Source organism: Mesitornis unicolor, unplaced genomic scaffold (genome assembly GCF_000695765.1).
Source record: "Mesitornis unicolor isolate BGI_N332 unplaced genomic scaffold, ASM69576v1 scaffold10050, whole genome shotgun sequence".
NCBI lineage: Eukaryota > Metazoa > Chordata > Aves > Mesitornithiformes > Mesitornithidae > Mesitornis > Mesitornis unicolor.
In genome coordinates, this window is record NW_010156247.1 from 845 (window position 1) to 28,401 (window position 27,557).

General features: G+C 34.8%; 1 protein-coding gene across 1 annotated transcript; it reads left to right on the forward strand.

The window, feature by feature from the left end:
* Positions 1 to 27,557, forward strand: TRPA1 (transient receptor potential cation channel, subfamily A, member 1; the record flags this gene model as incomplete). The annotated part of the gene is made up of 21 exons (XM_010185279.1): positions 1 to 137; positions 2,345 to 2,393; positions 6,169 to 6,268; positions 7,145 to 7,245; positions 8,528 to 8,697; positions 8,786 to 8,950; positions 9,952 to 10,066; positions 11,329 to 11,495; positions 12,623 to 12,716; positions 13,353 to 13,412; positions 14,812 to 14,910; positions 15,769 to 15,839; positions 16,306 to 16,453; positions 19,974 to 20,063; positions 20,273 to 20,442; positions 22,331 to 22,460; positions 22,587 to 22,769; positions 23,954 to 24,022; positions 25,606 to 25,716; positions 26,240 to 26,337; positions 27,131 to 27,557. Coding segments are annotated over 21 exons (2,559 nt in total), but the record flags the coding sequence as incomplete, so codon positions are not given.

The following is a 27,557-nucleotide window of genomic DNA, read 5'->3' on the forward strand; positions in this document are numbered from 1 at the left end:
AATGAAAAATGCACAGCACTTCATTTTGCTGCCACTCAAGGAGCAACTGAGATTGTAAAGTTAATGATGTCATCCTATGCTGGTGAGGAATCAATTATTGATGCTGTAGATGGGAATAAGGAAACATTGCTTCACAGGTAGGAGGCTGCTATCCAGACTTCACTGTAAGTTGTAAGCCATGATATTCTTAGTTATTCTCAACATCCATTCACATGGGTTGGAAGGTGGAGGTGGTTTTAGTACAATATGAAAGGAACAGTAATTTGGTCAGAAAATTAACATTTTTGGTGATGATATCAAAACCAAAACAGTTCCAGCTACCTTGGAACCATGTCAAGGAATGGCCACTAACAATTTGCATTGAAAATTTGCTCCAGTGAAGAGCCAGTAGGTGAACAAGTTTATAGAACTGTTAACGGCTTCTGGGGTTGTGCAACAAATGCCCTCATCTAATGGGCTTATGTGCTCCAGAAAATTAGTGAAAAATAATACAAACAGTTTTAAAAAATCTTTTTTGTACCCTCCCCCCCCCAATTATCTTATACCTGATCAAGTACAAGTAGCTGTTGGTACACTTCTCTGTGACTATAAAGTTGCAGATGGTGTTTGTGTATGTAATAATCCTCTAAACTTTCGCAATCTTTTGCAGTTCATTTGAAACTGGAGTACTAGACTGTAGGGGAGTTCCCTCAGTAGCAGAAAGATAGTTAAATGGGCTGGCTGTCAACTGTATGGAAGATAGTAGACCCCATCTATATGTTTATGCAAGACAGATATGTCTCATTGCATTTAAGTAAAGTTTAATAATTTTACAGTGTTATTCTACAAGGAGTTTTACACTATGAAATAGTTGGTAGAAAGTCAGAGGCAGTAGAGATTATTGTTCTGTGGACATGGTATAGAGTGGAATAATTCAAAGATAGTTGAAGACATTTAAAATGGGAGTGTGTTGTAAAGTTAAGATAAGGTTTGGGCACTCTTGGAAATGCTACCACGTTACAACACTACTGAAGACAAAGTGATGAAAGAGCGCCAAAGAAAATGGTGCAGACACAACGTACTACTTATAGATAAGTGGCTGTCATATCTATGGAAATTGCTGTTCTTGGAAAAAGCTTTGGACCAAAAAGAGTGACAAAATTTTGCTCTCTGTGTCTGTGAAACGAGAAGGAAAATATCGAGAATCATCAGAAAGGTAGAAAATCACTCAAATTTCTCAGAATATAAATAAACTGAATAGAAACATTAACTTGTTGACAAGTGAAGGAGCAGTGAAGCACAGGCAGGACATGATCCATTCACATTCCTACTGTCATGTTTCCATCTAAATATTTTATAAAATTACTTCACCCTCTCTTCAGGCACCTTGGAGTTTATTTCGAGTGTGTGTGAAGCATTCAGTATTTATGCCTGACTGGAGAGGTCTACTATAGATAATGAAGGCATCTCCACTTATTTGGAACCATGTCATGATTTTTAAAATACGTCTTTTGAGTAATCAGTTCTAACTATAACCCTATGTTATTACCTCTTATAATGCTAAGGGAACTGTTATCTTTGAGATACAGTACAACCTTGGAACTGTACTTCTGTGTTGCTCACTGAGCCAAAATATTTAACAGAGATCTGACTTACGAAAACATTTTAAGTGTGTGTATTAACTGTGGAATACTTCTTGCTTTGATCATTTTTTTTCCTATAATATATAATTCAGTGTATTATTGTAGAATAAAACCTGAGGATTTTTCATGTGTATAGACAGCTTTAAAATGTGTCTCGGAAATTAATAAATCTCACCACAATTTATATATTATAATTTTTCATATTTTTTGAGTAGACTTGCCTGCCACAGTCAGAATACATGTTTAGCTAAGTCATTAACATTTTAACCCCACTGACACTATTACACAAAATATATAGCAAGTTATTTTTGAAGATTGGAGCAACGAAATAGATTTGAGGCTCTAGGTCTGCATAGAACAAACTGAGTCTGAAGTTTATGGAATTCTATATTGACCTTGTGTGGTATAGCAAAAGACCTGAGATATGAAAAGACTAGTTCTGTTAAAAATAAATGGTAAAATGCCTGCTGACCTATCAATAAGGTCTTTGTTTCCCACAGTGAGTTTTCAATGTATTAATTGAACGGAACTTAGTTTAAAAGAAAACTCCTTGATAAAAATTAAAACCATTTATTAAAAGGAATTATGTAAAAAGGAATCTGTCTCTTTATTTAAAACTGTATGTATTTGAAAATATTAGAAAATACAGCAAATGGAGAAAAATGCTACCTTTTGGCTTGAAGTTTTCTAATGTTACTGTATTTCTGAATTTTTCCCCACAGGACAGCATTGTTTGATCATTATGAACTGGCAGAGTATTTGATTTCAATGGTAAATATTTAATCAAGCAACATGTTTATAGAGATTATTGCTCTCCATTATTACAGATCTGCATAGAGAAATTCATAAAAGAGAATGTGTTCTCAGGTACAGGTTATTTAAAGAGATAGTTCATAATGCATGATTCGCAGTTACAGCACACTGGTAGTTATGGCTCTGTAATAGTATCCCACAGTTACAGAGGATGAAAACTTGCATTTTTATTTCCATTTTACTCAGAAAGGTTTCATAGACATCTTTTACCAGATATGACAAACTAGTTCAGTCATCCTCACTTTTAGGATATGAAATATGAAATAAATGCTAAACACGTGTTGAATCAAATCAGATTTATCCATAAATACGTCCTTTCTTTGAAGTAAGTACATACGATTGTTTTGGGATCACACAGCCATATATTGAAGTTTCTGCATGATCTAGAAATATTTTTTTAGTTTGTGTAGTTTGGTTGTATTTCTTCACATAAGTACGAGGAAGAAAGAGAAGAAACGTAACTAGGGATACTACTGGCTATGCTCCAAGTGTCCATTTATACCAGTTAAACTAAGGCTTGTATAACTATTATATGCCTCACTCTGATGAGGAAATTTTCAGAAGTCAGAAGACTTCTTTTCCATTTTATGTATGTTTACGTTTTTTACTTAATTTCATTGTAATTATATTAAGAAAAATTCTCTTCTACATGTAGTTTGCTTTTCTTAGAAACTCTGTTATAGGGATTTGATTTAGTCAGAACTAGATGTTGTGCTTATTTTAAATTCAAATGTGAAATGGTGAGGTTTCACTGCTTAAACTAATGTGGCACATAGTTTGTGTCACAACTTATCTACAGAAGTTATTACATGATAAATACAGGCATAAGTTTTTGCATGTGGATGCATGTGTTCACCAAGCATTAGAGGGAACACCTTTAATACTGCCTTGTTCCTTGAGTGTCATTTTGACTATTTTGGCCTCTTTCATAGAATCTGTGCTGAGAGTTTGTTTGGCTTTCCACATAAAATATGTCAGTTTTGAATTTTTAGGACTATTTTAATTTGCCCTGTCTAGGAATAAATCAAATTATGCCAGATGGGACTGCGGCACTCCTGGCAAGATCATTAGGTATCACCTCTGCTGTGGTGTACACGAGGGTGAAAAAGAAAACATGGAACAATGTTACTGCTCAAAAGGAATAGCAAATTCCAGTTCAGAGTGGCTTTCTGGTTTTAATAAAGAACAAAATGTATTTAATACATTAAATATCCACATTTCATGCACATATGCTTACAACTATTAATCCCTTTATCTCATTTTTTGATACTGTTTGTATCTGAAAGTAAAAGCCATTGTAAACAGATACAGTGTTACATCTAGGTCTTCTACATAGAAAAGGTAAGATTGACTATACTAAATAGAAATAGCACAAAATGTATGCTATTTGCATTTAAGTTACACTACTTTTTTTTTGTAAGTTATAGGTCAGTGTGCTACGCAAAAATCAGAGAACCAAACTCTATAGATATTTCTTGTAGAGCTTTTAATTATTTTGCATTTGGCCTCAACGTAACATGGCAATAAGAATATGCTCTTGCTTTGACAAGATTTACAGCTATGGATAACTGAAGGATAGCCGAAGCCTTAAAAAAAACCCACTGAAGACAGAAACCTAGATCAATATTCCCAACTTTTAAACATTTGTAAAGGTACAAAGCTTCATAGCTTTAAAATAATGCTACCTACAAGTTGGTTTGCAAATTAAGTATTTTAAGCACAATGAGTTTATCGGCAATGTCAAAGTGGCCACTGTCACATTTGACAGGTGCACAGTATCTGGCTTGTACGTGCAAATGGTGTGACTGTGTTTACAAGTTATGTGCACAACTATGAAGAAGATAAAGACATGAAAATCAGAAATTTCTCATTATCCAGCTAGTATCTTAGCAGTTTCCCTGTATCTTTTAGTGTTTTGGGTTTTTTTCTTATATACTGGACAATTTATCATTGAGATGTCTGGTGCATCCTGAATTTACTTCATTAATTTTATTGAAACATGCTTACTGAAAGTAAATAAGCAGTAAATTTTCACATTTTCTTACTTCTTTTTTAAAACTTCATTTCCCCCCTTTTTCTTTTGTCTTCACTAAAAGTAAAATGAAAGTTTAAATTGGCATAAAATTACAAGAAACCACTATTTATAAGAATTGAATAATATTTTTTTATATTAATGTCTGTTTAATTCATCTATGTTAATTTATAAATGTAAAATAAAAGTAGTTCAGAAACTAAATTTATGAAATCTTAGTTCATCTGTATTGTAAATGTGGTAAAGATATGTGGCACTATGTGTTACTCCTTGTTGTGATAAATAATGATGAAGGCTGCTGAATCCATTTTGCTAAAGGCTGAACAATTATGTTAGCAGGAGGGAGAATGCTTAAAGATTGTGTTATTTACTGGAAATAGCTGCTCTGCTCTTTATTCCCTGAAATGAATGAATCACTTGCAAGAAAAAAAAAGGTTTCTCCTTCTTTGATGTTCATCAACATTTTTAAGAGATTGTCTGACCTTGTAAAAAGGTAACTGGGGAAAGGGTCCTGCACGTGTTACCCTCAAACTTTTCATCAACAGACATTGGAAGCTTCCTGTTCTCTGTGGTAAAGTAATCATTGTACACTTATTAAATATTTCTTACTACATTACAGGTTTTACCACCGTAGAAAGTAAATATTGCTTGTGATTATGATTAATTCTCTCTTGAATTAGGACTGGACACAAAGATGATTCAAGTTAATGGAAAAACTCCCATTGATTTTTTTTTTCAATGATCTTTCGATATTATCTGAAATAAAATAGATGTTATTGTGTACTTTGTTCAACTCATCCAATTTGACTTGCAACTCAATATCTAGAAAAATTATATTGAAAACATTATAAAATAAACATATATCTCATTCATTCATTTACTTGTATCTTCATACTCCCTTGTTGGTGGGATTTTTTAGATAGATATGTTTATGTTCATAGTGTTTTGCTGATATCATGATAGTGATACTGTGACCATAGTGACCATACTGTCCTGGCAATATGTATCTTGTGCAAAATAGACAAAACAGTAAAATTGAGCTTTTGCCATAATATCTCCTTCCAGTCCTTGTGCTTCCCCTAAGGAGAAAGGTTGTATCAAAAATCTTGAGTTTGGAGAATAAAAATGTGTTTGTTGTTGATACAGCTACTTTGAAGTCAAAATTAACTTGACTTATGTAGCTTAGGATGAAGAATGGGAAATGAAGATAGATCAAGCTATACAGATCAAACTGTCCTCGTCTCTGGGTGCATGAACAGTATTCATATAGCATAGATGTTCAGAAGGGTCTTGTTCTGGTAATTGATAGGTAAGACCACATCATTCAAAAGGACTGTAATTCTTGTATTTTCCAGAGATTCAGTACCACTATTTTCAAGTTAGAATTACATATTTTGAGTATTTAAATGCACAGAAAGGTACCCTAACAGAAAATCATGAACTCTGAGTTCAGTATACCTAGAACTAGGCCCCTCTTATTTAAACATCTAAATTTATAGATATAGATGACTGGGCTGTGGCTGATAGTTTGAAAATATAGTGATTTTAGCTAGAAATGTAATGTCTTTATTGAATTTACTTACCTGGAGCATCTGGAGTTACTAAGTGTGCTTGTAATTTTGCTATGCTTATAAAGGGCAGCACTGTTTTAATTTTTCATTTATGCATTATTCATGATAAACTTGAAATTCTTTATTTCAGGGGGCTAATATTGATAATGTTGACATAGAAGGTCGTTCCCCACTTCTGTTGGCCACTTCCTGTGCGTCATGGAAAATTGTGAATTTACTGCTCTCAAAAGGTAAAAAGGAATATACATATAAGATTCACTTCCTTTGAGCAGGTTTCATACATGTTAAATATCTGTGTCTAACTTTCCCTCTCAATTTCAGTTCAGTACTTCAACATACAGTCCAGGAGCAGCTGAGCTGAACAGCTGCACAGTGCTGCTATCCCCTAAGCTGAAGGAAGAATTAGTGTGAGGATTTCACCCTTTTTAATGTAGAAAAATGTGTGTGCCATGTGTCATGCTTCTCAAGGTAGAGGTGACACTGGCACCCCATTCCTTAGCTGTTCACAAAAAAAGCAAAACTGCAATATATAAAGCACTCATTCAGAGTCATGTTTCGTACTAGCAGTCAATCTTTAAATGTTAAAGCTTATGTTTCAAGAGTTACTTGTGATTTTATATAATCGCAGTCATCTTGAAAATCATTGAGCTATATCTTTTAATTGCTACACTTTTGATGTAAGCTATTTATTGTTACTATATTCCTCTGGTCAATAGTACTATATCTGATTTTATTACTAAGTCCTGTATTATGTTTTGAAGCTGTAACAAGAGTACAACTTTAAAAGATCAAAAGAAGGATTCATCTGTATCTTTAAATTGCCTCTTGATTTGTGTGTGATCAGTATCACTGAATGTAATAAATTTTAGCGCTGCAATAAAATACAAAATACATACACACATGAGATAATGGTGAAATGTGAGTGTCAGTACGGGGGTTTTAGTAAGTAAAATTATATGTTATAATATTGACTTGAAATAATGTTTGCTATTTTATAGATTTATCAACACATTTGTTCAACATTTGTTCCTTTGTCTTAAACATCATCAATTAGCTAGGGGCCAGCAGTTTTGAAGTTGCTGGTATTTATTTCCATGTTTATCTAGGAGCAAATGTATCATTAAAAGATCATCTTGGTCGGAATTTCTTGCATTTGACGGTTTTGCAGCCTGGAGGATTACAGCATCTGAATGAGAAGTTTCTACAGGTACAGTAAGCATCAATTTATGTCTTTCTGTAACCCTTACTAGAAAATGTAAAGAAAAGAAGAGAGTACCATTTTATTTTGGAATGTCTGTAAAAGTTTGTAGTACTTGTTAAGTTGCCCAGCATCACAGAAAATAGTTTGAAGAGGTACCTGTCTCTCATGAAAACATTTCAAAGCCAATAATACAGTTTTCTTATTGCCAGGCAAAGGAATAAAATAATCCCATAAATTATTTTGCTGTTGGGGGAATTGAATAGCTCAAGAGGTAGGCAATAAAATATAGAACTTTTCACTTCTGTTTTTCCCAATTTGCATGCAGAAAAGCTAGGGAGTGTGCTTATGTTAAGTCAAGGTCTAGGACTTACATAGCTTACAGCATATTTTGCAGGAGCTTTATGTGGACTGGACTGTAATGAAGTCTTGGATTTAGTTTTAAAAAGGATTTCAAACATGGTCATGCTGACGTGAAGCACCCATATAGCTAGTGCCTAAGCTTGTTTGAAAAAAAAGTTGAATTTGCTAGCTTCTAGAGCTCCAGAAACTGCCTTTTAAATGTGAGTTAAGTATAACTGATCTTACAACATCTGCTGAAATCTGTGAACAACTTTGATTAACAATACCGAATGGATTTAAGCTCCCTTTTCAGCAGATGTAGAGAATCTATTTTAAACCAGTGATAACTCTCAGTTGTCTACATTAACTTTCTAATTATTGATCATACTAATATTTCAGATAGAGGAGAGGAGCAGACAGGGAGGAGATTAGTAGCAGCTCAAAGAAAGGCTATACATAGGATAGCGTTAGACAAGGTACAGAGGAAAAACAGGGAAATTAAGATGACAAAGAGAGATGGGGGAAATAAAATACACTGTAAACCAGTGAACTGATGATTCTTGACAGTCAGGTGTTTTACTATTGAATACCAACTATAGACTACCTTTACATTTTGTACAAGCCTTCTGCTGACAGCAATGAGTGTTATGGTTGAATGGCAGCAAAGAAGAATTTCCTGAATTATACTTGTACTGAAGATGGATTGCAGGAAGGGTGCAGAGAGGCAAACTGCTGTGTTCTTCAAAGAGTAGTTTGGAAAAACGGTGACACATAAATCAGCAGATATTAAATGCTCATTGTAGCTAAATTTACTTTTCCTAAATTGTGTTTCTTATTTTTAGATACTGCTTTAAAGTAGTAATGCTATTGTTACAGTCTATTAGAAGCTATGGAGCATTAGTAATATAAGTGTAATTCTGTGCTTTTGGGTTTTTTTGGGGGGTAACAGATGGAACATATTAAAAATCTCGTAGTGGATGAAGATAATGAAGGATGCACTCCATTGCATTATGCATGCAGACAAGGTGTGGCCCTCTCTGTAAATAATTTACTCAGCCTCAACGTTTCCATCTACTCTAAGAGCAGGGACAAAAAGTCACCATTACACTTTGCTGCCAGGTTAGTAGTACAGTCTAGGTAATGGAATCAATGCCGCTTTTTCCATCCATAATTTTTTGACATTAATGTCTCTGTTTATCTTTCAAAGCTATGGGCGCATCAATACATGTCAACGACTTATAAGAGATATGAAAGACACAAGACTTTTGAATGAAGGTGATAAGAAGGGAATGACTCCCCTTCATTTGGCGGCCCAGAATGGTCATGAGAAGGTAGTTCAGTTTCTTCTGAAAAGAGGGGCCCTTTTTCTCTGGTAAGTATACAGATTTCCATTCATTAAGGTCAAAAACTATCACCCTACATTTTATGTCCATCTGCTGGGAAGTTAATACCATATAAATACAATATATTAAAATATTCAGTATATTCATATATAAAAATATAAATATACAATATAAGAGCATATTTATAAAATATTTGTAAAACTAAGTTGATTGTGCCTTGCTTCAGCCTAAAAAGCTGGCTGTAAAGCAAGACTTCTGATGCTGAGGTAACTGAAGTTTCTCTAAATCCAACTGAGAGAAGAATATTAACCTTTTTGATGAAAAAAAAAAAGTTGTTGTTTTGGAAATATTATAATCATGGAAGCTTCACTTACAAGCTTAAGTAGGGGTTCCTAGGACTTGTGGTTCACAGGCAAATTGCCTTGCACTCTAAGTCTTGATTTCAGGTCAAAGTATCAGTATTGCCAGATCCACAAAAGCTTCCAGGCTCACACCTGTAAAGGCAGGAGCCAACGGTACCAATAGTTGGGAGTCCTGTTTCCAAGGTATAGTCTAGAGCTTTAACTTTCAAGTCTTGTGTTTTATGAGTTTTGTTATACTAAGATGAATTGATATTAATAGGAATAGATTTATGTGCTTATAATGTTTTGCATATTCACTATCATTAAATGCAAATTTTCATAATATGGCCATGATCTATGCCGCATGTGTTGCTAAGTATTAGTAACAGAATATTGCAAGCATTTGTGTCATTTTCAAGAGACATGTAAGAAAATAAGCTCAATCCAGATATATACAGAAATAGAGAGAAGAAAAGAGAGAGGGAAACCCAAATACTATTATTAAGTTGAACCTTTTACTTCCAAAAGATGTATTGATAATGACATAATAGTTGACAGCAGACAGACATCTCTGCAATAGTCACACCAAAGAAAGAGGCTTGAGTCAAAGGAGGAAGCATTTACATTTATTTTAAATTCATAAACAGTTTTCCATTTATATTTACTTACTTTGCACCCCTACATGTAAGTGATTATAAAGGCTGGACAGCCCTGCACCATGCTGCCTTCGGAGGATACACTCGCACAATGCAGATCATTTTGGATACTAATGTGAAGTGTACTGACAGAGTGGATGAAGAAGGGGTACGTGTTCACATGGCATTATTTGTTTGTTACGTTTAGACCAAACATCGGTGTTTTGCTATCAGTAGTTTTCCACTGTGCATTGCATGTATGATATTTCATTTCCTGTGGGAGATGTGAAGTCTTTATATTTCACCACAACTAAAGTTTATTGCACAGATTAATACATTATTGCTGAATTTGTCATCAATTTCTTGTAAATGGGAGACAAAAAAATGCAAGTAACCTAATAGAAAACATAAAATACTGAGTATGTTAGACATGACCCTCTTGCTCCCTTTACAATGCAAGAGTATTTTAACAGTGTAGTACAAACATTGGCAATTTAAATTTAAGGAGCTAATACAGACTTTAAAAAAATTCAATATCAATCATAACCCATTAACATATTGTTTGAAATCCATCTGTTCTGCACAGCGATGTTCAACACATACAGTTTCTATCTTGCTCTTAAGTTTGGACAACTGCAGTATCTGTTGGGTCAAGACAGAATCCATTTCTTGGACTGAAGACCTTTTGTATGAACCTGCGCGACAGTTCGCCATCAGAAAACATAGGGTGGTCATTTTAGGGAACTATTCAGTTTCCCACACAGAAGATATTGCTAATTTCTCTTAGAACTGGTGTTGAAAACATTTAGAATTATTAGATTAGAAATAAATCTTGCCTAGAAATTAATGAGAAACCAATACTTAGTTCTTAATTTTCCTCAGAAAAACCTGGGTAAGTTGAGAAGACTTTCAAAAGTCCATTTTGGTGTGACATTTCTAAGTGACTTGATTTCTAACTACTCCTTGCCTTAGTTTTGTGAAAATACCAAAGAAAAAATGTTTCTCTTATGAAACTGTGCCTGCAGATTTTATTGAAGATTTGTTTGTATGAGCACATATGGATATAATTGGTAGCTTCTCTTTCTGAATATTAAATACAGGTGTAGTAGTCTGTAGGTACCATCTTTTTTACCTATCTGTGACTTGCAGTTTGTTAGTTACAAAACTAAAAGATATTAATTATTACCTATAGCTGACTTTCCTCTTCGGATTTGGCTCTACTGTAGCTGTAGACATAGAATAAAGAACTTGTCTATAATCTCTATCAGAATCTTGGTGACAATATTCTACTTTTTAATGTTGCTAGGAAAAGTATACAGGACTTGCATCTGAGAACTGCAAGTGGCTTTTCAGTGTGGGAAAGGACTGAAATATATACTTCTTTTTTTAATTATTCACATGGATGCATTGCTGTACTACTTTTCTTTGCAGAATACAGCTTTACACCTAGCTGCAAGAGAAGGACATGCAAAAGCAGTGAGGTTACTTCTTGACTATGGGGCGAAAATTCTGCTCAACAAAGCAGTAGCTTCTTATTTCCATGAAGCAATACACAATAGGAGGAAAGATGTAGTGTCCACTGTCATTCTGCACAAAAGGTAAGGTACACAGAAAATGCTTTTTTAATTTGTTTTCCACTGTGTTTTGGCTTTTGGTTTTTGGTTTTGGTTTTTTGGTTTTGGTTTTTGGTTCAGGTTTTGCTTTTGTTTTGTTTTAACTGAGATTACGTTCTGAAAACCTGTAGTTTAATAAGTAAGACTAAGTACATATTTTAAAATTCCAGAGATTATGGAACAGGTTGCCCAGGGAAGTTGTGGATGCCCCATCCCTGGAAGTGTTCAAGGCCAGGTTGGATGGGGCTTTGAGCAACCTGGTCTAGTGGAAGGTGTCCCTGCCCATGGCAGGGGGGTTGGAACTGGATGGTCTTTACAGTCCTTTCCAACTCTAACCATTTTAAGATTCTGTGTTGTGTTCCAGGGAGAGCAAATAATAAAATGGCTTAATTGTAGTGGACATTAGATACGTTCCATTTTGCTTTCCACGTTAGATTGGGTATTCAGAGTCTGTTAAAGGAAAAACCAACCATAGAAGACATTAGAAATAAGTAATCCTTCCCATGTATTCTCTCCTCTTACACACGTAATTTTGGCCTTTCACATAATGCTTCAATACCTATAGAATTTTAATGAAAGTGTGAGTACAACTGATACCATTCAAGACATTTAATTTAAAATTCTTGTTTTAAATGTTGCAAATATTTAAAAATGTGGCAGTTCAACTGCAGTTTAGAATATTCTATGTTACTATATAATGAAGTCCCACTTCAGGAATAAAAGTGTTGCACCATTGCCTAATGATCACATCTCTTGGTAAGAGTTGCAGGAACACTGCCAGTATTATACTGCATTTATTATTACTCACCTAATCTTGTAACCCAAGATTGCAGCTTTAGTTCAGGTTTCATATTTTTCCAAGGTCTTAGCGTAGTTGAAACCTTTCAGTTTAACTGATAACAGAATTAAATATGAATAATTCTTGGAGAAGCATCCAGAATATTACTCAGTTACTCCCAAAACAGCTGATTTTCCAGTTGATGGTATGTAAACTTGTGACATACTATGATTTGCAAGAAAATATATTAAATAAAATTAAAAGAATCTAAAAGTATTTAGTTTAAAAGAGAAGCAGCTAATTAATTTTCTGTTATCTCAACTCATTTTTGCAGATGGGAAGAAACTGTTGTGACATTCTCTCACTATTCTAGTGCAAATAAGTGCCCCCTGCTGGAAATGGTTGAGTATCTTCCTGATTCATTTAAAGTAAGTTTTCTCCACATGTTAAAGAAATGACTGCAGAAAAAAACATCCTTAGGTGCATTGCATCGTTTGCCATTGTTTTTCTGATGCTGTCCTCACTAATACGTATTCTTATCAAATGGAAACAACATAAATTCACAAATTAATTTAATTGTATTCTAGTGATAGTTTCGGTTTGGTCAGTTCAGTTTCTTTAGTATTAGAAAAAGTCCTTCACCTCCTAAGGTCAGTGGAGTTATAAAAGTACTATAAAAATGTAGTATAGAAGTGATGAGAGTCATAAGAGAATTGAGTTTAAAACCATTTGAGATTTTTTCACCTTCTGAACTATTAAATGACGCTTCAAAAATACTTTTTATTAATATAGCAAGTGGCTTGGTATGTATATATTCATAAACACATTTTATACTTGTAAACTAGCATGCAGCCTTGTAAACTGCATAGTTTCATTATTTAGCTCCTACATGTAAACTCTGGAGTTTTGTGTCTTCAAAATATACAGCATTAAATCTCAATGAATCATCAGTTCCCTTAGATAACGGCTGTATTTGAAGGTCATGTTCTTCAGGTACAAACTTTGTTTTTCCTGATGAATGTTATTTGTATCACCTTAATTCACTTTTCTGTTCATCTCCAAAGCTGGTTTTGGACAACTGCATAATTGAGTCTTCCGAGGAAAAGACAAGTCGAGACTTCTATGTAAGTGGATGAAAAAAATTTAGGAAGATAGTACATTTTATGATCTTAGCATGGAATACGTCACAATATGCCTGGCTATGTGTTAGCAGCGGTATATTATTTGGATATTAATTAAGTTAGAAAAGCATGGCTTGGCTTTTACCTACTAATACTAGACTAAATTCTAATACGTCTTAAATATTTATTACAGTTGCATTTATAGTTCTATCGTTGGTAAATTGAAATCAGCCAGCATTTTAACTTGATTTATGAATAATTCATATTGCTTAATTCAGTAGTTATTTACAATATCTGTATTTGAATCTGTGCTTTTGATACGTATTTGGCAAAAAACTCCTCAGTACTAAGTTGACTTTTAAAAGTCACTTCATCAGATACTAGCAGTATTCAACTGTTAGTCTCTTTTTTTCTAAGCAAAGCCACCGATTTAATTTGCTTTATTGCCTCTGTGACTCTGAAATGAATGATCACATTTTTGACTGGAATGTTTGGGAAGGGCACCATAAGTGTACTTTAATTTATGTGTTAAGTTCATATGGATAAGATACACTTGTAGATGATTATCAGATCTTACCAGAAAACACAAGTGATTGATTTTATTCTATCCTTTAGGCTGTAAAAGACTTCGAAGCTCAGTTTCTGTAATCTTCATGCTTATGCATTTTAACAAGTATAACATTAAACTTGAGCAATCTATAGACTATCTGTGCTATGTTAATTCTTGCCATCAAGCTGGGTATCAGAGGTTATGGCTATTTCAAAATAACAGTGATAGAAGACATAATAACTATTTATGCATATCAAAAGCATATTAGTACAATTGTCATCAATAATTGAGAGTCCAGCATGGGTTTTTTTTTGTATATCTTAAGCAGTAGATTGCTTTCAAAATGCTAAGGAGGTATGAATGTTCTACAGTTATGTTACTTTTGAAGCCATATTGAAAACTGACTTATCAATTATCACATTTGACTGTGTCTACGTCATTAACAGAAAACTTGCAAATTTTCTACTACTGTACATTTTCTTTATGATGTGTTATCAAAGCCATATAACTTTTGAATACAAGCTTTTCTTCAAAGTCAACATTAAAACAAATTACAGTTATGAGAATGACCTTTTTAAGATGTAATATTTTAAAAAGAAATATGTACTTTTAATTTTACAATTCAGAATGACTGTTTGTTTAATCATCTTACAGTCACAGTTGTATACCCTGATGGCATCTGTTCACTGACAGAGTAGCTAACAATCAGTATACATCAGTGTTCTAATTACTTTGACACAATATGCCTTTTATTTCTTCTAAAGGCTAACCTTTTTTAAATTAAGCACATTATCTTAGTCTCAGATTATCGATTTCATCACATTTAAATGCTAGTGTATGTTTATTGTTCAGATTGAATATAACTTCAGATATCTTCAATGTCCCCTGACACTTAACAAGAAACTAAAGGATGATGAAGACATTTTCTATGAACCACTTACCACTTTAAACGTAAGTTCTTTATTTTACTCTGACGTCATTCCATGCTGTCTTGCTTTAGATAAAATCAAGAGGTTTGAATTTTTCATCATAATATGTCTTCTTCAAAGCCCATAACTCTGTATATTTAAAGCACATTGGAATTAAGTATGGGCCCAAGTTCTTATAGTCTAAGTAATAAACAACATTTATTTTAGGTTTAAATAAAAATTCTTAGTTTATTTAAACAACTATGATGCTTCAAAAGAACATGTTCAGGTAATACATCAAAGAAAACCGGACTCCAGTCATTGCAGTGACCTTGCACTGGAATCGAAGGCATTGAAAAACCCGACAAAACTGATTATTTCATATGCTAATTGCAAAAAGTTCCTGAGCCTAAACCAAATTTTGCTGTTCTTTCACACTGCCAGTTTGTTTACTCATTCTTTGTCAGAAAATATTTACAGAACAAACTTTCTACCTTACATATTGGGCTTCCTGTTGGCACTTAGACTTGGTAGACTGTCTAATAATAAATAAATATTATATTATTAAATACAATTCATTATGAAATTAATTTTTTAATTATTAAATGTAACTAGAAAAGCTTGGTCATCTCACAGGTATAGTTGGCAATATTCTGTACAATTTTTTGAAGTTTGAAATAGACTAACAGAGCAGGAGGAGAAGCTGGATGTCTCAATAGGCAGAGAATATAGTAATAGCTTTGGGCCAGAGTGCATAAACAAAAAACTTTGCAATATACTACAGACGCTTTACTTTTCATTGCGCTAATATTCAAGTAAAGAAGGTGGCCTAGCCAGTTTTGTAAGAACTTAACTGAACTAGATGAGATAAGTTTGATCCTTCTGCTTTCTTGTTTTGTAGGCTATGGTACGCCACAATCGTATGGAGCTACTGAGTCATCCTGTGTGTAAAGAGTATTTGCTTATGAAATGGTAGGTGTATTTTAATGTACATCAAATATAATATTACAACTCAGGATGAACGCTATTGTGCCTGAGAGTTGTTCACTAAGATGTGCATATTTAGTGTTGACTGAAGCAAACATCTTTTCCATAAAAACTCTCATAAGCATATTTAGAATATGCGGATGGTTATCATATAAAATGTAGCTTAGCATTTATTGATGATTCTTTCATATATACGGCAAAGACAACTACTATCTTTGTTTCTGTTTTATTGCAAAAATTTATAACAGGATTGCCGAGTTACAAAGAAAGGAAACAGTATGTCAGAAAGGCCAATATGCTTTTTTCCACATAAAGCTTGATGAATATATTCATCAGGATGTTTTAAGACATGTTTATTTCCTTATCTTGAAAACGTTGTTGACTATTTCATTTGAATGCACGCTTTTCTAATTTTGTAAAGTGGTGTAACTTTAACATTCTTACTCTCAAGGATGGCCTATGGGTTTCGAGCGCATCTGATGAATTTAGGCATTTATTCTCTTGGTCTCATCCCATTGACTCTTCTGGTCACTCACATACAGCCAGGAAGACCTTTGAATGGAACAGAATTCTATGAAGCAAGACCATTAGAATATGAGGTACTGAGTTTTCTTAGTAGTTAAAATAAGTTTATGATTTTTATAGCAAAAAAGGTATGGTTATTTAAATAATTTCTAGATGTATGATTTAGCAACTCTAAGGAATAGAATTAAAGTGTATGTCTTTAAACATTCAGCAGTAACTTCTGTAGATAACTTTCAGTTCTCATTTGTTATTTTTAATCTTTTCTGAAAAGTTTACATCTGGTACATGGTTACTTCAGTTTCTTCTCTGGAGTATTTATTTAATGTGGAAGAAAAAAAAGATTAATGTACATTTAAATATGAAATACAGAAAACAATGGAGTCTTTAGTTTTCCATGTCCTTTTAACTTTCAACCAAAGTAACTGAAGAGTGCACATTTAAAATCTGACATAGAAAGAGCGGTCAATAAAGTGGTTTTGGGTATTCAAATATATCATTCTTTGCCCACATTATGTATTACTTTCCCTTGCAGGCGCAGTATTTCTTCACTAGGGTCATAAACTCCGAGGCTAAGACAGAACCATTTTTGCCACTCTGTATATAAGTACCTCATGTACAACAACAGTGAAAAATGTAAATGCAGAATTCAGTCATATATGGCTGGAAAACTCTGTGAAAGGTTTTTAATTGTATTGGATGTTTCCTATGATCCCTATGAATAAACTTAAAAGAGAAAAATTGAAAAAAAAAAAAGTATTGTGCTGAAATGTGAATGATATACACCCATTTGGAATATCTCAAAATGAAAAACTTGATTAGTTAGCAAAGTACATATGCATCATGGTGACTTTTGAATATTTGTCTCTTAGTCACAGCTGTGATAGGTGTGGAGCTACTCTAGTAATTGATGAATATTGATCTCATTCATGGTATGCATTGGATAGAAATGTTACTTCAGTTGGGCCATAAGGAAAGCAAGTAAGGATGAACCCTGTCTCAGGATAAGCTTCTCCTCCACAGATACCTTGGGTTTTTTAAGAGACAAAGCTCAAACTTTTTTAAGAAGCTGAAGCTGGAATAATTGGGGCACCACAGTGAACCAAAGAAGTTAGACTTGCCAGGTCCACCATACAGGAGAATGAAGCTTTAGAAAAGAAAGACATTGGTATGACTTGTTGATGTCCTTTTTGTAAGTGTTTTCTTCCTGCAGTTAAACCTAAGCAGTATTCTGTCTTTTACAAAGGCTGTGTTGTCCCTAAACTGAACATTGAACTTCTTACCCAAGGCTTGAATGAGCATACACTCTGCTGGATCAAGCACTGCCTGGATGGCTGGGCCCAGAGAGTGGTGGTGAATGGGGTTAAATCCAGTTGGCGGCCAGTCACAAGTGTTGTTCGCCAGGGCTCATTTTTGTGATCACGCTTGTTTAGTATCTTTGTCAATGATCTGGGTGAGGGGATCAAGTGCACCCTCAGTAAGTTTGCAGATGACACCAAGTTAGGTGGGATTGTTGGTATGCTTGAGGGTAGGAATGCTCTTCAGAGGGATCTGGACAGACTGGATTGATGGGCTGACACCAATAGTATGAGGTTCAACAAGGCCAAGTGCCAAATCCTGCGCTTGAGTCAGAACAACACCATGCAACACTACAGGCCTGGAGAAGAGTGTTTGGAAAGCTGCCTGATGGAAAAGGACCAGGGGGTGTTGGTTGACAGACAGCTAACTATGAACCAGCAGTGTGTCCAGGTGGCCAAGAAGGCCAACAGCACCCTGGCTTGTATCAGAAATAGTGTGGCCAGCAGGACTAGAGAAGTGGTCATCCCACTGTACTTGTCACTGGTGAGGCCATACCTTGAGTACTGTCTTCAATTTTGGGTGCTGCAGTATAAGAAAGACATTGAGGGTCATCAAAGACTGGAAAGGGCTGCCCAGGGAAATGGTTGAATCACCATCCTTGGATGTATTTGAAAGCCTTCTAGATACGGTGCTAAGGGACATGGTGGGCATGGTAGAGTGAGATAACTGTTAGTCTTGGTGGTCTTAAAGATCTTTTCCAGCCATAAAAAATTTGTGATTCTATGATTGTACTAGACTTTTAGAGAAAGAACTGCAAGTTCTGCTGTTTATTGAACCCGTGAGTGCAACTTGTACATAGTGTTACACTCCTATGTCCATGTGAAGGGCTGGAGATTCACAGAGCTGTCTCCATGATGTGAAGTCATAAATTCTGAGAAGAGACACCTGTGTTATTAGCCCTGAAATGGTAACATACTGGTGTTAATGGAGACAATTTTTTGTTCTGTGGTGAACTTCTCAAATGATCCATTTTAAATAAGTGATTTTATCACTAAAACCAAGAATTTTGGCAAGAAAACAAGAGAGGCAAGAAGATATTTTATAGTTCTTTCGAGAGAGAAAAGTCATAAAACTGAAATAGGAACTCAAAAAGGATATGCTAGTAGAAATATGAAATAAAATAAAATCAAGGGATTTAAAAGGTTCATGAGTATATCCTGATAAAAGTCTGGAGAATCACAAACCCAGCCCAGGACTGCCTGGTATGTGTGGGATTCTCAAAGATTCAGAAGCCAGAAGAACCAGCAGAACTGGAAGAATTCATGCTCCACTAACTCATTTCCTGCTAGAAGACAGGAGAATGACAAGACCTGCATACGGCAGACAGAGAAATCGTTCAGGCTGACCCAGGTTCTTGAATCCTCAGCAACTGGGTGGAAGAGGGAGTCCTGTCTTACAACGAGGAATCATGCCAGCCGGTGGAGAAGCAGCGCACTGAGCCGAAGCCGTGAAGGTGCTCCCTGAGAGACTACAGCAGCATACATGAAATGGAGTGGGGAATGCCATCCCTGTATGTAGGGAGCATAGCAAAACCGAACGTGGTGCTATGCTCTCAACTCAGGTTAAGGAGGGAATTTACAATGAGGCAGATGTTGATGTGTATTACAGCACCACTGAAAAGTGAGTACCATGAGTTTGTGGTCTGCCTAGGAGTTAATTAACACCTCAGGTGGGGAATTAGCTCTGCCAGTTGAAAGATGAAATGCAGTATTGTTATCTATGCCAACAGAAGACTTTTCACAAGAAAGTTGACTTTGCCTATACTGACTGTAAAGGGAGACATCAAAGGAAGCAGCCACATAAGGATGTCAGGATGTCGAATTTGTCCAAAGACTTCTGTTGCCTTTCAGGATCCTGCAATACAATAGTGAAATTTTGGACAACAGAATTTGTCTTTATGTTCGTCCAGTGGTAAAACATAATGAAAATGTGGCATAAATACTGCAATTTCTGTTCCCAAACTCTAGTAGTAGTAATATGGAAGCTGCACAGCAACTATTTATTGTAGGAATACTCAAAAAATTTCATACTTGGTTTGAATTACTTTAACACAATATACATAACATGGATTTCACAATAAATATTAGTAAAACAGAATATAGATAGTAATAAGTTTACTTGAAGCAAGATAACAGAGTTTTTTAGCTTGGCAATATGATGTACATGTAGTAGGTAAAGATGAATTAATTGTTCATTTAATAATTTCTAATTTGTTTTGTGCTCTGATTTTTGTTTCAGAATTCATACTTCACAAGGGTGTGTATGTGTTTAGTTTTAATTATGAGTTTACTGGGAATCTGCAAAGAAATATTTCAGCTCATTCAGCAGGTAAATACATAGAGAAATAACACTAACCAGGCAGTGTGCTGGCATAGCAGTTTGTGCGATATTGAAATAAATTGATTTTTCCCTCATTAAAAGGGAAATAACAATTTATATAAGATTAAAAGTGACAAGAGGATTTAAATAGTGTATTGAATTCAGTCCTTAAATGATGCATGACTTATAAATATGTGTCTGTCTCTCTTAAATCCTAGAAATTGAAATACTTGTTGGATTACTCCAATCTACTGGACTGGACAATTTATACTACAAGCATAATTTTTGTGTCTTCTTTATTTATTAATACACCAGCTCATTTGCAGTGGGAATGTGGAGCAATTGCCGTATACTTGTCTTGGATGAACTTCTTGCTTTATCTTCAACGGTAAAAGTTATTTATATGCTTTACAGTAAAATACTTTAAATGTTTTCAGACATTTTACATATCCTAAACCATGACTGACCAAGTGTGATAGCCTTATTTTTTATTTTATTTTTTCAAGCTATACAAGTTTCCAGATTAGGACCCTAGGAATTTTTTAAGCTAATGAACTTTAAAGTAGTTTTCAATGTTTTTCATGTAGAGAATCACAGCATGTTTTAGGGCAACTAGAGAAATAACAAGATTCATTTTAATGTTAAGTAGGCAAAGCCACCATATATGTATTTTTAAAAACATATTTCATTATACTGTATAGACTTACACTTTGAAAAAAATCGATATGAATTGCAAGAAGCAAAAGGAAGTATGTTTTTATAAGAAATACCTGGGAGAAGTAATTTATTTTATCATTTTACAGATTAAATGACACACCCCACTTTTCTACACCATAGTGTCCTGTAAAAGAATTATAATGGATGAAATTATTTCTTTAGTTGCCATTAGGCCCATTAATTGCATTAATGATCTTAATGCTGTCACTGGTACAACAGTGTCCAAAAGTTACAGACCACAGGAGAGCTGGGTGAAAGGAAAAACAGGATTAAACATATTTGTGCCTGAGCAAGGCTGCCTTGCACAAAGATGAGGTGTAGTTGATGAGCAAAAAAAGTGGTCACTTGCAGCTGTTCAGAAAATAAGGATAACAGTATGGGCTAACACTGCATATATGCTCTTCTGATTTTTATTGTATATATGCACTAATCACCCCCATGAGATCTGGCAGACACACAAACACGGCATTTGCTGTTTAATTTCAGGATCGTTTTACTGTAGTTTGGATGTTTAAGGACAAGGTTTGTAAACAGCATTAATGTCATAAAGAGAGATCATCATTATGGTACTGCCTCTTCTGCCAAACCCTGTTTGACCTTAGATGACTGATAAATGAGAGGGTCCTCTCTCCTTTACGGTGTGCTGTGGGCAAAATGGGGGTTGATTCTAAACAGTAAAAAGTGTATTCATGATTGCCCGCCTTCTGCTGGATGAAGTGCTTCTCTGGCCTGAATATTTTTCATTTGTACAGCAGTAGAACTCTACACATCATTTTTTTAACTCATTCAGGCTGTCTTTTCTCAAAACAACTTGTAGCTTCAGTGACTTCAATGCAGTTTTGCCTAATAAATGTATAATAAATAGAAGATCAGGTTTGCTTTACTCCAGCTTGATATTTTCAGCCTTGCATGTAATATTTCATGGGGGAAAATCCTGCAGAGGTATTTTCTCAGTTGCTACTGTTGTAGCATAAAACAGTCACCTGTTCCCTGAATCTGACAGAGGACAAATTCCCAGGTTCAGATCTGGAGGAAAAAGTAGCTTAATCTGCTTTATGACAAGTCATGTTCTGAGACCTAATTTTTTTTTAAACCCAGAGTGGGAGAGGCTTGCCAGATGACAGACTGTTGGCTGCTCCATGGATCACAGTTCCACTTGTCCTTTGTTCTGATTGCTACTTTACTTCAAAAAGCAGAAAAATATAAGATAATTTCCTAATGTTACTATTCCAAGTGCAACAGTTGTACAATATTGTACTATTTGTGGCTATGGAGAGAGTAAAAGTTGTCCATGAAAAATAACATCTTGAAGAAGTACTGCTCTAGGGCATTAAAATATAAGATTAGGTAGTCTAGGCTTGCTGTAAGTAAGACTGCTTGCACTCTTTTGGATGTTAAGGTACAACATATTCATACCATCTTAGAATGTCTCAGAGAGACAAAATAGCTCTCTTCACACATGAAAATCAGGATTACTTGCTGCTTTACGTAAATAATTGTAAGGGACTCTAATTTCAGTATTTAATTTTGCATATTTTTTCTGTTTACTTGTTGCCTAGATTTGAAAACTATGGCATCTATGTTGTGATGTTCTGGGAAATTTTGAGGACTTTGATTCGGATTGCTGTAGTTTTCTTTTTCCTGATATTGGCCTTTGGACTGAGTTTCTTTGTCCTTTTGGGTTCACAGGTTAGTTGAATGGCATAGTTAACTTTTAGCATTATAAATATTATTTTTGACTAAAGAATCTCAAGCAGTTATTAACAAATTCCATCAGGTTTGGTTTTTTCCTGATTTTGGTATTTCCTTTTGCAGCAAACATATAGCACACCTCTGCTTTCTGTAATGAAGACATTTGCAATGATGCTGGGAGACATTAATTACCATGATGCATTCCTTGATCCACTACTAAGCAGTGAATTGCCATATCCATTCCTGAGTTACACAGTTCTCATTATATTTACCTTGCTTATTCCAATCCTTCTTATGAACTTGCTAGTAAGTAAACTACATATTAATATACAGAAGTGGTTAAGCACAGGTTTATACACAGTTTTAGCATATAGAATTAAATTACTGCTGATTTGTGATATTCATTCATTACTTTAAAGAATGGTATTTTCAGTACCGTATTAAAAGGTTGCTTTTCCCTGGACTTGTTTAACCCAAATATTCATTGCACACTGTCATGGTTTAGGGCTAGACTGGCCACTAAATCCTGGACAGATGTTCTCTATTAACCCCTCTCCCCTTCCCAGAAGGGAAGAGAAAAGAGAATAAGGGGGAGAGACTTTATGGATTGGAAAAATAAAACTAACAGATTTAATGAAACAGGAATACTAATACTACAGCATAATAATGTAAATAGGAAAAGAATGAAATATGTACAAATATCTTTACAAAACCAATATAAAATCCTACCCCCACCATCCCCAAAAGATATATACATCATCAGAGGCTTTGCGGAGCAGGGCACTGGAAAAGTTCCAGTCCGGACTCAGCAGCAGGTGGGAGCAGGATGCAGGAGCACACGAATCAGGCAAACTAGCAGGGTTCTGCTCAGAGTTCAACCACTGCAGGTTGGAAGGACTCCAAGATGGAAGGACTCCAAGATGGAAGGACTCCAAGGACCCTTGTGATCTCTTGGCTTTATACCGAGTATGACGTATGTGGGATGGAATACCTAGTTAGTCAGTTTTGGGTCCACTTCTCCCCCTGTAGGTGCAGACGCAGCACCCATGGTGAAACAATTGACCTTGAGATTATCAGTTGTAGCAGCACACACTGGAAAAACATGCTGCTAGTTTCCGCAAGTTCAGCCACTTAGAAGAGACTGAGCTGAAAAGTAAAATCAGTAAATAGGAAATTAGTTCTATTTAGCTCAAACCAGGACACACAGCAGTCAGCAGTCTGCAAATCAGCAGTCAGTGGTAGTGTTAAAACTAATGTGTCTGACCTGAACGGGAAGAATCAGAAAACCTGATAATCGTGACAGATAGCATTAAAAAAGCTTACTACATTTCTTGACATGGATTTTTTAGATATGCACAAATTCAATTCTTTCCAAATTCAAGTGAAACAAAATAAATTTAGAGTAATTTTGGATTGAAATGTAAATAAGAAATACAGTTGAAATCACAGACTATGAAAAAAGAGAGTAAAATCTTTTTTGGTATTTTTAGATTGGTTTGGCTGTTGGGGACATAGCTGAAGTACAAAAATATGCTGCACTCAAAAGGATTGCAATGCAGGTAAGTAGCATATCACAGAAGCACCAACTGTAGGAAGTAGATCACACTGTTAGAACACCTTTTAGATAATTAGCTGATTCATTATCAACATCTTTAACTAACATCTTAGCATGTCTGGTTTTGGTTACCTTAAGATTTATACTTAACAGAATTTCTGTTGAAATCAGAAGACTTTAGCAACCTCTATGCATTTGAAAACTATATACATCTTAAATATTTTCAAGGTAGCTTTTGCAAATATAGTCCTTATGGCTTACATACTGGGGCTAGGGTAATAGCACAACTGCAAAAAATTTTCATTTTAAGAAATGATAAATTTGGCATGCAGTCTTCAAAAGCTTTTTTTCCTTGTGAACTGCATATCAAGCTTGACTTTCACAAGTGGAGATAGACACAGTCTACACCTGTCAAATAAAGAAAGAAGATTACTTCTCACTAATGTGTTTCTAAAAACTGTCCACATGGTTCCTCGAAGTTCTGCTCAAAGTCTATATAGTGAGAGAAACTGGCCATTCATAAAATTGATGCAGACAGTGGCTTTGCCTATGTTCCCTGCTGGCTCTGCTTTTTCTAAAAAGTTTCAGAGCCTATCTAGTGGCTGAGCTTAAAAAACAGAGGTGTGCACAGACAGAATACCCAGGAAAAAGAACAGCTCAGAAACAACTTTTGGTAGTTGCATAATTTCAAATTGTGTGCTGTACTTGCTTAGTTCAGGCATATTCGAAGAATTCTCTTTTAGAGTAGCATTTCCTCCTAAGAGATATTTCTTCTGCTAGAGGTACAAATGACTAAAGCAGAGCAGAAGGGCAGTTCTTGTAGTATTTAATGCTTTTCACCTGTCTAGATATTTCTTTGCCAACAGGAAGGTTGTTGCCTTGTAACTTCAGACAGTACTAGGAAATATTTATTAGGCATGGAACCTTCTGTATGTTTGACAGCATTATGGTTGTCTGCAATAAGCCTATACTGTACATCCTGTTCTTTTAGATAACTATGCTCAGTAGTATTTCTGTAGTAATTTGAGATCAACTGGAAAGGTAGCATCACCTAAGAAGGCACTCATATATAATGCTTGTTTCTACTCAAGGGAAAACTCCTTTTCTCACAGGCATCTTAATGTGTACTGACTCTGTCATAATCTAGTAAAAGGATATAGCACAATTCAAGAGAGAAAGATCACTCTCCTATTATGTGGTCATAAAACCCTTGACTGTGATAGGTATTGTGTCTTTTGAACATTTCTGCCCTGTAATTCTATACTGCAACCCACAGTGTACTAAGGAGCTATTCAAGCCATTACACAAGAGCTAACTCAGTTTTGGATCCACTTTAGTTGTAAGGGTGTGAGTCTTTTTGGAATAATTAATTCTGCTAAGATACTCAATACCGCTCTGACTAGCTGTTTTTAGTGTCTGGGCTGGACTATTAAGATATTACACCATTGCTTGCAGCTTAACTATCCTCTGAGATTTGGCATCTAGTAATAGTGTTTTGAATATAATGACATGATGGTTATTTTCACATGATAGTGATTCTTTATCTTAAGAGAATATATCTTAATCCAAATGCAAAACTATGTTTAGGTTAATCTTCACACCAATTTAGAGAAGAAGCTACCATTTTGGTTCTTAAGTCGGGTGGACCAGGAATCAATCACTGTGTATCCCAACAGGCCAAGATACTGTGGATTTATGGTAAGATGGTGAATCTTAGACTAAAGAATTCTTAAAAACTGTGATACAATTGATGTACTTTGCACACAGGTTGCTAGGAGCACTGCATTAATAGGACTCAATCATTAATTGATATCAGTGGAATCATTATTAGACCTTGACTATCTTCAGTGAAAATTATAAGTCAGTTTGAGTGCAGCCTAACTTATTCAGATATAACTACTATGTGAATTCTCAGTGATCTGTGACTTTATTAAGTGAGACAAGCTACAAAAGTTATTCTGACAGAAAACAGAATTACTTCCTTTCGGCACTTCTTCTTTTATTTGTTTACTTTTCATTTCAGCTGTTGTCAGTAGACTGAATTTTCTGATAAAACAAATTTTGCAAAACAAATGTTTAATATACAAAAATAGTTTCATAACTGAAACTCTTTTTAAAATTTAACACTGTGTGGAGACTCTTGTCATTCACTTATTTGGGATTTTTAATCTACTGTCAGACTATATAATCTGATTTCAGTTTGGATCCATGTTTTCTTTAGAGCGTGTTCCAGTATTGCTTTGGGTGTGAGGACTCTACCACAGATGCACAGAGCACTGATACATCTTTAGAACTGGAAGTTCTGAAACAAAAATACAGGTATCCGTTGTGTTGTTTTACTGCTGCAAAAATAAGTAGAACTGATATTACAAATACAATCCTATTTTAAAAGTGTTCTAAAGCTCCATACTGTACCTAAATAGTAAAATTCAATGTATCCAGTGTCCTTAAGTAAGCTTCCTCACTATGGTAACTTAATATTTTACATTCTGTAATGTATTTACCTTTAAAATACTTGTGTGGTAGAGAAGTATTTTTTATCCCATGGCAGATAAAGAGGACAGGCTTGTTTGCTTATAAAAGTAAACTTAAGTAATGGGGAAAATACATTTTCATTTCAGAATTAGAGGTTTGTGTATAGAAGTTTTCAAGGGTTATTTTAAACTTAGAATTGATTTAATTCAAATTGGTTGGCACATTTTGCATGCCTGATGCTAACTGATGTTAACTGTTTTATTTGTATAAACTGCACTTTGGATAGCACTTTAAAAGAGATCAGTAAGTGCCTCATCACTATCTGTCATATGCTGTTGAAGTAGTTTTGAAGTTCACTAAGTGTGTGTGGATGCTTAATTGCCATTGCAAATCTGGGCCTTTTTCTTGCCTCGAGAAGTACAAGACACTTTTGATAGAAGTGTTCAGAATTTTAGTCTGAAGTTGCTCTTACCTTAAGTATATAGTAAGTCAATTTCTCAAGAACCAGGAATTTGCTCTTTAATCCTATGTACTCCAGATAATATTGCTTATTAGCAGAAGAGTGAAGTCGAGGACTGTCGGGTCTTTTGCCTACTGTATGCATATTTTTTTCTTTTTTTTTTTTCTTTTTTTTTAGGCTCAAAGATATATCAACACTGTTGGAAAAGCAACATGACCTCATTAAACTGATTATACAAAAAATGGAGATAGTATCAGAGGCTGAGGATGAAGACAGCAATGATTTATTTCAGCACAAGTTTAGGAAAAGGCAGTTAGAACACAAGAATAGTAAATGGGATACAGTGTTAAAAGCTGTTAAAACAAATATGCCTAACCCAAGCACAGAAAAGAACAATAGCTTCTTCTAGACATGGCTATGATATCATGTTGTATTATCATTTTGGTTTACTTCAGGGTCACTTCTCTTAGTGTCTGTGCATAATGTTAATGTGATACATCATGTATACATCAAATATAAAAAAGGCCAGATCTGAAAAATGGATGTAGGTGCTCAAAACAGTATTTAAGGAGACTGGAGATGTCTACATCCAAAACTGTGATCC